Source organism: Bos javanicus, chromosome 7 (genome assembly GCF_032452875.1).
Source record: "Bos javanicus breed banteng chromosome 7, ARS-OSU_banteng_1.0, whole genome shotgun sequence".
NCBI classification, from domain to species: domain Eukaryota; kingdom Metazoa; phylum Chordata; class Mammalia; order Artiodactyla; family Bovidae; genus Bos; species Bos javanicus.
In genome coordinates, this window is record NC_083874.1 from 68,531,638 (window position 1) to 68,544,421 (window position 12,784).

Consider the following 12,784-nt stretch of genomic DNA (forward strand, 5'->3'; position numbering starts at 1 on the left):
GGCAGCAACAAGTGCCAAAGTTTGGTGTGTCCAAAGAAAAGGGAGTACTGACTTAGCAGGAGAAACATAGGCAATGAAATTGGCTGGCCATGGTAGGAATTCAATTTCTCATAAGTGCAAATGGGCATGAATGAAAGAATGAATGATGCCCGTGTGACAAAGAGCACTAAATGTTCTTGCTGGAAGTGTCATATCTTTGTAAATCATAGCCTGTGCATATTAAAGTGTGCACAAAACTGTCCTGGGCAACCTCTTTGATCTGGAGTGTAAGAAGGACTCTACTTTGGACAGGAATGGTTTGGAGTTTGATGTTGCCATTCTGTATGAAGGGAAGATTTGCCAAGTATATTGACTAGTAGTAGAAACCAGGGAGAAGACTAATTAAATCCCTTAGGAAAAGAACTAATTAGTCTTCTTCAGTACTTTAGAATGTCCATTTCCAACAGCCAAGTGGTATGTTTATTTTGAGTCCTTCTGAATTGTTCCTTGGACTTCTCAAGTGGCTCAGTGGTAAAGAATACATCTGTCAACGCAGAAGACGGAGGTTTGAGCCCTGGCTCAGTAAGATCTCCTGGAGAAGGGAATGGCAACCCACTACAGTATTCTCGCCTGGGAAATCCCATGGACAGAGGAGCCTGGCAGGCTACAGTCCACAGGGTCACAAAAGAGACAGATACGACTTAGCTACTAAACCACCACCACAACAAAAATTGTTCCTTAAAGCAGTTCCTCTGTTCAACAGGCCTAGTTATGACTTTGATAATCAAACGAAGGTACAGAATGAACTCAGAAGAAATAAAACTGCACTAGAGCAACCTCAGATCCTCTTTTCCCAGTGCATACAACTAGGAAGGGTGTGGCCACTCCCCATGGGTACAGCTGGTCACGTTGCACCAAGCCAGTTGTTCCATAAAGAAACGTTTGCAGCCGTGGCCTCTTCGTCACATTCACCCCCTGACTCGGAATGCTGTTTATCCTGCCACAGGTTGTCAGCCTAGGATTTTGCTGCTGCATCTTATAATTAGAGGACTGAGCTTAAAGTCTGTCCCTTCCTAGGATGTGTCATCTGAAGTGTCCAAAGATGAGACTAACTGATGGAAGCAGAATAGGAAGGGGAAGAAAACTGGGGTGACAGCCCTGAGAAACAGAAATGTGGATGGAGGAGAGCTCGCTGCCTGCCTCAGGGCCATTGGGCTTTGTCTTGCATTTTAAGGTTTTTGCCCTAATGAACTACTCTATTTTAAACAAGTCAACAAACCTCTTCGGGGCCTTACTCAGTTCCTCACTGCATCACAAGGTTTGCATAAAAGCAATTGTTTTCCAGCCAGCTTTGAGCAGCAAACCCCCATTTTCCAAAGAAATCTCACTAGAAATCCTGGCATCTTGGGGTGTTAAATAGGCTTATTTACTGAATTTTCCCAAACTCCTGAGGCACCTCTGAGGCTCCCACAGAAATTCTCTTCCAGTTGTCTGGACTGGGCCCCAGGATCTGCCATTGGAACAAATTTCTGAGATGATTTTTCAAGACTTCAGACGCTTGAGGGATCATATTTTGCAAAATTCTTCCCTTGAGTTCTCTGGATTCTGTTTTGAAAACTACTGGATTAGGTGACCTGCAAGCTCTGTTCCCACTCTGACATCCAATGACCAGATATAAAGTTGGGTGTAACATTTCTACTGAGGGCAGAAAAGAAAAAGTTATTAAATCAGAGGTCAAAAATAGACAACCTGAAGAGTTTTGCTCGGTTAACACAGTATTTTTTAATCAAATTGAGTTTATATTTTAAAACTACCAATTTATGATTTATCTTTTAAAATAAATTAGAAAAATGTGGCAATCCTGAGCCCTCATTCCCAACTGCCTTATTCTTGTTGGAGCTAAATCACAGCTGTCCCTTTGGGGACAGAACTTTGACTTCTGGTTTTCCACAGTCCTCACTAGTCCCTGTTACGCAAACTTCATTTACTCCATCCATCTACATCATATGTAGACATTTGAGTTTACATCCCCTGAAACTTTAGTTGAAGCATTTGAGTTAGATATAACAAAGGGCTGAGCTTGAACTTTCTTTCTTCAGTTGGGAAATCTCAGAAATAGTACAGGCCTAATAAGCCTTAGGTGGTTTGACATTATACTTTCTGGTGGTAGAGACTTGAATTTTAACGTCAAAGAGTCTGTGATTTCTAGATGTGAGTTTGTTTGTTATTTATGAACTTTATCACTACCTGTTTTGATTCACTATTTCTCATAGGTGTGCTGATGTGGGAAGTCTTCAGTGAAGGCAAAATCCCATACGAAAACCGAAGCAACTCAGAGGTGGTAGAAGACATCACCACTGGATTTCGGTTATACAAGCCCCGACTGGCCTCCCAGCATATCTACCAGATCATGAATCATTGCTGGAAAGAGGTCAGTAAAGGAAGTGGTTCCCCCTTCTCCCTCCCCCACATTATAATCTGTAACTTCAGGGTCTGGCCCCATCCCCAAAGAAAGGAACCCTCTCAGAGGATGAGGCAGTAGAGATGACGAAACAGATTAGCAAGAAAATGACGTTGAGCACCTATTAACTGAAGGAGTTCCCTATCTCTAGAAGAGCTGGCAGAGATCTTAAATATTATTTGATTTGCAATGTAATGGTACAAGCCATCAACATACTGTCAGAGATGAAGAGGGGGTAGATTTGATTACATTTATGTGGGCTTATTTCTGGGATCCTAACTATACTCCATTTATCTGTCTATTCTTTCACCAACATCACAGCCTCTTGATTATTAAAGCTTTATGGTGAGTCTTAAAGTCAAGGAGTGTCAGTCCTTTAACTTTGTTCATCTTGCTAGTATTGTGTTCACTATTTTGAGTCTTTTACCTTTCCAGATAAACCTTAGGGGCTTCCCTGGTGGCTCAGACAGTAAAGAATCCACTTGCAATGCAGGAGACCTGGATTCGATCCCTGGCTTGGGAAGATCCTCTGGAGGAGGGCATGGCAACCCACTCCAGTATTCTTACCTGGAGAATCCCCATGGACAGAGGAGCCTAGTGGGCTACAGTCCATGGGGTCCCAAAGAATTGGACATGACTGAGTAACTAAGCACAGCACATAAACCTTAGAGTCATTTTGTCAGTATCTACAAAATAAGTTGCTCAGTTCTTACTGTGATTGTGTTGAATCTATAGATCAAGTTGAAAACAAACGTAATCTTAACAATATAAAGTCTTCCTATACACGAACATGGAATATTTCTCCATTTACTTAGATCTTCTTTGATATCTTGTTTTAGAATTTTATATTTTTCCTACTATAGATCCTGTACACATTTTATGAGATTTATACCCAAATATTTACTTTTTTGATGTTATTTAGCACTTATTTATGTTACATTTTATATATGACTTTATTTCATTCCCGCAACAATCTTATGAGTTAGATAATATTATTATTCTCATTTTACAGATAAAAAACTGAGGTTCAGAGACGTTAAGTAACCTGTTTTAGGTCACACAGCTAAGTAGAAAAGCTGAAATTCAAAAGCAGGCCATATTTTGATTCCAAAATGCCTGCTGTTAACAACTAAGACACAATGCCCTCAAATACAATCTATACAGAAGCATATTTAAAAATCAGTAAAAAGTATTGCAGTTTAATTCTGGTTTGCTTTAGAATTACCTATGACACACAAGTACAAGGAAATCACAGAGTAACCTTTCTTTCTCTTCCTAGAAACCAGAAGACCGGCCACCTTTCTCCAGACTCTTGAGTCAACTGGCTGAAATTGCAGAATTGGGGCTTTAAAAGAGACTCAGTGCTAGGCCATGGGCTACAGATCCCAAGTGGGGGAAGGAGGTCTTCCCTTCACAGAGCATTAAAAGCTGCCACCAGCCCAGGACTCCCCAGAGGCAACTGGCCTTTCGCACCAGTCCCTAAGCTGCCACGGAGGCAACAGCCTGCTAGAGGCTGGCACCAGGCCACAGGCAGAAGGCTCAGCCACTGCACTGGGAGCGGGGCCAAAGCAGCAGTGATGTCCCTACCCTTCCTCCAGCCTCTTCTGCGTAATGCACAAACCTCAATCAACAGCTTTAAGGCAACACTTCTTGCACTTCTTAGAGAAGGGAGAGATGGTGTAGGACCCTGGATTATTACCTTCATTATTATTTTAAACATGGACCTAAAGTTCATGGTCAAGGGATTCTTTATTTGACCCAGCAATACAGAATCCCAGAATATGGGGCAAGATGATCAAGGAGCATGACAATTTCTCAAGGAGAACTAGTGAGTTAATTAAAGTCACAAAGAGTAAGCTCTGCCTCTGTGATGCTGTCAGCCACAGCTTCCTGCCTCAGAAGATGATGGAACAACTGCTTACCTCAGAGACCGGATATGCTGAGAAGTAGCTTTGTGAGGTTTTACTCATAGAGTACACTGCCACCTCTTGAGGAGAGCATGATGGACTGGGGTGAACAATTCTGATCCCACTGCTGGAGCATTGGGTATCTGGCGTCTGGGCAGAAAGAGGATGTCAGATGATGGAACCACCTGGTACAAGGAAAGGCCTTAGGTTGTTACCACTTGGATGCTCATCTTTAGTACCAAGTCAAGCAGGTGACTCTGCCTCCCCTTCCATGCCGAATGCTTCCGCAGGCATCCTGGGTGGGGGTGGGGGGGCGGGAACCATGGCTTCTGTAAACAATCAGACCCCTCTCTGCATTCTTCCATCCTCATCAACAGAGTACAGACTTGTCCCAAGCACTGTGGCCTGGCAGAGAAACTGAAGCTTGTTTCAGCCCTAGAGATTTGCAACTTCAAGGTTGAGACTTCAAGCCTCTCTAAATTCTAAGGGAGGAACAAGAGGTCTGTGTTTGCTCAAACCATCTGTATGAAAACTGAGTCAAGTACTGAGTCGGGGGCTTCCAAGATGCACAAGGATGCCTTTTGTTATTGAGCACCTGAATATGCAAAGTGAAAATGTACAGAGCTAAGGACTTATCTGCAGAATCTCAGTTCACCCTGAGTTTACACCAACACTGTGAGGTATTGTTATAATTCCCATTTTACAGATAATGGAACGTTGGCTTTGAAAAGCTTGGACACCTGCCTGAAGTGACAGAGCTAGGAAGTATTAATAGAGAGCCCACCTCTGTCTGACTCCAATGCAGTTTCTCTATTTTTATTCAATACTGCCTCCTACTGAGGGTCAAAGAGATTGCAGAAGAGATAAGTACAGCAGAGGGGAAGAACCAATAAAGCCCACACAGCACCATCAGCAAGTAAAGTTGATCCTGTATAGAGCAGTGTGGTTGTCGATGTAGCCCTCCAACTTGGAATAGGATCTTTATTTCCTCATCTATATCCTCACCTTCATTAGAGTTAATGACTTTGGAGTTATTAAAGGAGTAATTAACCCTTTGATTCACTCAAACCACCAGAGTAATACTGCAAGAAGCTGTTTATAGATGGGCTTCAAAGTGGCTTTAAAAGATTCTCCTGCAGAAGTATAAATACTTCCTTTAATTATCACTTCAACTTTGAACTGGCTGCGGTCTTCTTGGACACTTTCTGGGAAAGGGTATTCCCTAATGTGAGAGAGATTTAATTTTCCTACCATGTTCAGATAAAACTCTCAGAGTGATTACTGGATGGTGTTGAAGTCAACTCTTTCTAAATCATGTGATATTTTGACTGCCTGGTGATGCAGATGCACAACTTTTAACTACAACTATTGTGACACTGGTAGCTTCGAAATAAAACTATCATTCAGAAGATGACATTCTTCAAACTTATCCAAAACCATCCCTGTTTACTTTTTTGGCATTTTGTACATTCTTTTTTGGAACCTTTAATTAGAGATGATTTCTGGAACATCAAGCCTAGAAGGAAAACATCAGAACTGACTGATTTTCTGTGGTATGGTTTAGAATGATTCTCCCCTGCATGGTATTATCTTGTTCAAGCTCAGATTCATTGAGGCTTTAACTCAACACGTGTCAAGAGTTTACCTCTCAGTGTTCTGAAAAATGGACTTCCTGCCTGTTCGGACTTTTTTCCCCTCTCACATTTTGAAAATGGTGCCGTGTGTTTACAGGGAATTACCCTATGCAAAGTTTTGGTTCTAGACGCATTTGATAGATTCTGCATTGTGTCCTTTTGAGACTATATATTTATATTTTACTAGAGTGAATATTTATTACTGTACAGTCATTCACAATTAAAATGTTACAAATATCTCCTATGCTTTGTAAAGCACACCAAGTTAAAGGCTGGGTCTAGCAAATAAAGTTGTGCATTTTAGTGAATATGGTATCTATAGCCTGGGTCCAGATTTAGCCAAATGTCAGACAACCAAAAGTTTTCCTTAAATAATAATGGTTACATAGTTTCACATTACACAGACAAGTAAAGACTATATATCACTTAACATTTTTTTCATCAAGTAAATATCAAATGCTTCCTATATTCCTTCGATTGTTCCTTCCTATGTTTTGTCTTTGCAGAAACAAAATTGAGAAAGACACAGTCTTTACATTCCAGGTATGGTTGAGAAGGCAGACATATACACAGGCAAAATTATAATATGGGAATTAGAGCAACAACAGGAATAAGGTCAAAGTAGAGAAGAGCTCATAAAAAGTAATGGAATCTCTCAAAGGGCAATGTCAGTAGAAACTTTCTAGAATCTTGCTACTCAAATTGTGGTCCCTGGACCAGCAACAGCAGCATTACTAGCCTGTGAGAAACCCAAATTCTCTGCCTCCACCCTGAGATACACTGAATGAGAATCTACATTTTAACATGATCTGATCATATGTACATTAAAATTTTGGAAGCACTACCACAGAAGACATCACATCTAACTCAGTTTTGAAGATGAATTACGGGATTTTTAGGCAAGCCAATGGGCAGAAATAAGACAAGTATTTTCCAGGTAGAAGGATAGAGGAAACAAAACATATTGAGAAGCTATTATCTGTTTATCATTGCTGGAACATAAGGAGAGAGAGAGAGAGAGAGAGAGAGAGAGAGAGTGTGTGTCGTCTCAGCAAAGGTGAGGATAATAAAAAGAGTAGACAAATTGAAATTAAGGCTATAAATCTACAGACAAGGACCTAGATTTTAAAACACACACACACACCCCAAAAAAATACTGGAACTCTAGTTGTAGAGAAAAAAAAATGTCTTTGAATAAAGAGAGAAGGTCAAATTTGCATTTAAAAATATATTCTGGCACCAGTGCGGTGAGTGGATTTGAGAGAGGCAAAGCTGGTGCAAGAGAAACCAATCTGGAGAAGATGTCTGCCTTGTTCCTAGTACCAGATTATTGTTCATACTCATTCACTGCCATCTCCTGTGTGGGTGACATGTGGAAATGTAATTTGGAGTCTTTAAGCCATAGTTCAACAGCAAGGCACATCTATTCTCCTTCTTAAAATCCCAGTGGAATAAAAGCTGGGTTATTATAATTCTGGTATATTGAGCTCTCCCTGTACCTTTCATTTCACCAAATGCCCATGTCTACGGCAGGAACCAGCTTGTGCACCAGAGGACCATTAAGGACCAGTGAGAAAGCCTTTGGCTTCCACACTGTCCTTTGTGGAACTCACCTCTGGGCTTGACTCCCACTGGCAAATGACCCAGAGAGGAAACTTATAGAGCAGGTTGGATGAGCAGATCTGCTTCTCAGAGAACATTTATCCTGCAGACTCTACTCTGCCTGGGATCTCCCAACACACAAGACCACCACACTCAGGAAAGGGCAGAATATATGCCATTCAGCAAGAGGGGCAGGGTGTGTGTGTGTGAGTGCAGAAGGAGCCGCAGATTTTTTTGAGGGGCTCAGAAAGGTGCTCTGATCAGGAAGAGGGGGATAGAGTTGAAGCTGCATTCAAACAGAGAGCACATATTTTCACTTAGAGTAGATATTTATTTGCAGTGACTTTGAGGAAAGTGCTAGAAATTTGGTGCACCAAACTCACTGCCCAGAACCACCCCTTGGTGGCAATACTGTGTGTGAGGGAGTGGGGGTGGTATCTTCTATGACTGTGATTCTTCTCAAGTTACCATGAGCAACTGGCTTCTGGGATAACAGAATCATACAGATACTGTTAGAAGGAGTTTTAGAGATCCTTTGTTACCATTCACCTGCTATTTCTTGGCACTATGTCAGGCATATATGATGAATAAGATACCTTATCAGGTGAGGACCAAACACACCACAGTCAAATTAAGATAACTCAAGGAGGGCCTATTACAAAAGAACTACTTAACACAGTGTGGGTTTAGATGAACCGCAGGAAGTAGCAAGAAGGAAAAGAGCTGCCAAGGAGCAGTTACTATCCCCAGGCCCCCAAAAGATGAGGAACTGGAGCAGTCATTTGACTGCGGAAGCAGAGTCACCTGGAGAAAGTTGCCTTGAGAGGACAGGACCTTTAGTGAGGGACAGAGGAAGCCCAAGGCAACATCACAAGGAGGAAACTGCAGAATAAATATGCTGGCCCCACTCTCTTCCTTCCCCCATCAACTGCTGGGGCTGATTGTTGGCCAATCCCTCTGTCCTCTGGAAGTCAGAGGACAAGGAAATTCTAGTGCAGTTGTCTACAGGCCAGTCTCCAGGCAAGAAGGCAGGGTGAGAAGAGTGAGAAATAGGACTAGAGGAGCAAGAGAAGATATCCAGTACAGAGGCCAACCTTCCTGTAAGAAGCCTCAGCTAGTAAAAGGAAAAAAAAAAGTCCAACGCATAAATAAATGGAGTTGATCCTCCTTATTTGCAGAGTCTATACTTACAAACTGCCTACTCACTAAGATTTATTTGTAACCCCAAATCAATTCTTGCAGCCTTTCCACACACGTCATTCATGACATGCCCATGCTCAGAATCATGAAAAATTTGAGTCACTCTACAAGCACATTCCCAGCTGAGGTTGAACAAGGCAAGGCCTCTGCCTTCTCATTTCAGCTCATACCATAAATTAGGGTCTTTTCTGAGGTCTGTTTAGTGTCACACTTTTTGCACTTGTGTACACTGTATTGGTCATTTTGCTGTTTAAAATGACCCTTAAGCATAGAACTGAGGTACTACCTCACGTAAGTAAAAGAACACTGTGATGTCTGTTACAAGGTAAACGTGGGTTAGGTGAATTTCACTCGGCATGATTTATGATGCTGTTGACTGTGAATTCAATGTTAATACATCCACAATACATACTAAACAAGGCATTTTTGAACAGAAATATGCATAAAACAAGATTATGTGTAAATCAGGTGACTTTATAAAACATAAACACAAAATAATGAAAATCGACTGTGATCGCAAAGGGCTGCTGGAGGTCATATGATGGAACAGAGGTCACAGTACAGTGAGTACAGAGAAAGAGTGAAAACATGCAAGGGACCAGGCAGGGCTTCACAGAGGAAGTGATACTTGAGCTGTGTCCTAAAGGGTGAATGGGAGTTCCTAAGAGAGGGAGGACCTAGAAGAACATGTCAGACCAGAGAAACTAACATGCATAAAAACACATCTTATTCCACCTTCTTCCCCAGCATTATTTCTATGTTAGCAGTGGGAACCTTGGGGCCCAAAGCCAGCAGGTGCTGGAGAATCAGTTAAAGGAACTTAGTGGATTCTGGTTCCTCACCATCCAGATTCACATCTACTCATTCCCCTCTCCACCCATCTAGAGCTACCAAGGAGTTCCTGGTCCCTTTTCATTTTCTCAGGTTCATTTTGAGTACAAACGTCTATAAGCTGAGACAAGCTACACATTTATTTGCTTTTCTGGTGTGTATATCTCAAAGCACTTTCCCATCTAAGATGATGTTTGATCTCTCCAGCAGCGTTGAGATGGAAGAGTGGGTGAAGAGGGGGTCTCACTTGATAGAAAAGGGAAGTGACACACAGCATGCGTGATGTTGTAGAGCTACTCAACACAAGCAAGATTAGAACTCAGATCTTATTCCAAATCACACATTCTTCCTAGAGATCATGTCAAAATTTGAACCATGATGATAATTAAAAAAACAAAAAAACAAAAGCTCCCATTTTTGAGCACATATGATGGCTCTGCTGAGTGTGACACTGATTGTTTCATTTAACCTTCCAAGAACCTAAGGGAGAGAAACAATTATGATCATCTCAATTTTATAGATGCAGAGTACGGGGCTCCCTGGTGGCTCAGACAGTAAAGACTCCACCTGCAATGTGGGAGACCTGGGTTCCATCCCTGGCTTGGGAAGATGCCCTGGAGGAAGCATGGGAACCCTCTCCATTCTTGCCTGGAGAATCCCCATGGGCAGAGGAGCCTGGTGGGCTTCAGCCCATGGGGTCACAAAGAGTCAGACACGACCGAGCAACCAAAGACAGCACATGGGGCTCAGTAAACTAGGAAAACCATTCATGGTCCCCTAATTAGTAAGAGGCAGAATGCAGGCCTGAAGCCAGACCTGTCTGTTCCCAAATTCCATGCTCCCAACCATTTGGTGGGGTTGATTATAGGGCCACGATGCCAGCCCCTGAGAATACAGTGGCACCAAACTCACTGTACCTCAGCTACACTGTTGCATTCCAAATCTGGAATACGCTTGAGGTCTCCTTATCAGTTCTTATCCAAAATTACGACTTAGCAGCAGCAGCAGCAGTATTTGTTTAAATAACGATGAAAGTTTCTATGCTGTCAAGTTATACATAAAATACGTGACCTTCAGGGGAGACCAGTTCTCTAGAAGTTGTGAGATGTGAGCAGTGAGAAAAAGAAAGCAAAGAAGAGAGGGGATGCCCCCAATATTTCACCTATAAATCAACAGGATTCTGAAGATTTTGTGAGGATAAAATTTGCCCATCCATACACAGTACTTGGCATAGAGACTGATTCCAAAAAAACATCCAATAACTGTTTAAAAAATCTGCTTTAACAAATTATTTCAGATTCAAAAATGGAAATAGGCAACCCAGTTTCCTATGAAAAGCCCTGGGTCTGGGTCCAGCTGACCTTGGGCAACCCTCCCCTCTCTGGGCCCCCATTTTTTCATGTGTAAAATGAGGCAATTTTAACCAAGTGGTCAGGCTTTATCTAATGGACAATGTAAATTGAGCAACTGACCATCAAGATTCTCTTTTCCTGCTAACTACATGAATGTTTGACTACATGAATCAAATCTGTAGCAAGCTCATTGCACATGGAGATATTTTTTTGTATTTATTCACATTTTTTTCTCCATCTCATATCCTTTTTTCTTTGTTAAAAACATTATTACTGATTTAGAAACATTTTAATACCATATGTCACTAAAACTTGTATTAAATATGTTTTTTGAATAAGATGACACAGTAATGAATACAAGGATTCTGTTTGGGAGGAGGGAAATAAGACTATATATAATTTGGTTAAAAGTTAAAAGCATGAGCTTTGGTCTCACTTTCTTGAGCAAGTTATCTAGCCTGCCTTAGTTACCTCAATTATAATATGGGACTAATGGTTACACTTTCCTCACAGGATAATTTTAAACATTAAATGAGATAATGCACTTGATAAATGTTAGCCATTATTAACATTTATGTTTCCTCTCTTCAGAACCAATTCTGTTGTTGTTGTTGTTGCTGGAATGTGTCTTTTTTATTTAAACTTTTTATTTTATACTGGAGTATAGTCAATCAGCAATGCTGTGATAATTTCAGGTGCACAAAAGAACGACTCAGCCACGTATATATGTGTATCCATTCTCTCCCAAACGCCCCTCCCACCCAGGCTGCCACATGACATTGGGCTCAGTTTCCTGTGCTATACAGTAGGTCTTTGTTGGTTTAGCCGCTGTAAATCTCACAATGTGTACATGTCTATCCCAAACTCCCTAACTATCCTTTCATGCCATTCTTTCCCCACCGGTAACCACAACCCAATTCTCTAGGTCTATGGGTCTGTCCTGTTTTCATAACTAATTCTTATGCCCACTCCAGATGCTCCACTATTGGTTTCCATGAAGCAAGGTCTGCCAATGGATTTTAAACGGAGACCTAGGTGTCCTAATTGACTTAGGGCTTTTCTAAAAACAAGGCAACGTTGCCACACACAGAACCACAATACGTGGCCTATAGCTTTGCAAGCGGCAAAGAAATTCTCGCCTCATAGCTGTGGTCCTCTCACTGCTGATGGTGCAGCCTGGGTTGAATAGGAAGGATATCTGTCTGAAGGCAATAGAGAGAGAGCTACAAGTTTCAAGCAACATGTAAGCTAAGATTTCCCTTTCAATTATTTATTCAATCCACTTTTACTATTATTTCTATTATTTTACATAATAGAACACCTGTTATGTACTAGGCCCTGAAGATTCAATAGAGAGTAAGATACCATCTCTGCTCTCTTAGATTTTATGTTCAAATGGTGGTATACAGGCAAGTATATCAATAATTACAACACAGCATAATAAGTAGTAAGGTAGAGGAAGCCCAGGGAGTATGAACGCTGACCCTAATCCAATTCAAACAGGGAGGGGTCATGGAGGAAGTGACAGCTGAGCAGATATCAGAAGGATGACTTGAAGTTAGCCAGCATTGTGGGGGAAAGTGTAGAAAGTGCAGGAAATAGAGAGATTGTGCCAAGCAAAAAAGCCCAGACTGTGCAAAGCCTAAATGCAAGAGAGAATACAGCAAGTTTGGGAAGTGTAAAGATTCCTCTTAGCTGAAACAAAGCAAGCTTTTTCACAGCAGAAGAGACTGGAGAGGTATGGAGACAGATCATGCAGACACTTGCGGGCCCTGGGAAGGAGTTCTGGCTCCATCCTGAGAGCAGTGAGAGCTAGTG

The 12,784-nt window shown here is 41.6% G+C and overlaps 1 protein-coding gene across 1 annotated transcript in view; it reads left to right on the plus strand.

The window, feature by feature from the left end:
* Window positions 1-6,401, plus strand: part of ITK (IL2 inducible T cell kinase) — a 62,842-nt gene extending 56,441 nt beyond the window's left edge. The window contains exons 16-17 of the mRNA XM_061424189.1: window positions 2,253-2,410; window positions 3,720-6,401. Of these exons, the coding sequence (XP_061280173.1) occupies window positions 2,253-2,410; window positions 3,720-3,791 (230 nt within the window). The 3' untranslated portion in view covers window positions 3,792-6,401. The remainder of the gene's footprint in view (window positions 1-2,252; window positions 2,411-3,719) is intronic.
* The last annotated feature ends 6,383 nt before the right edge of the window (window positions 6,402-12,784 follow it).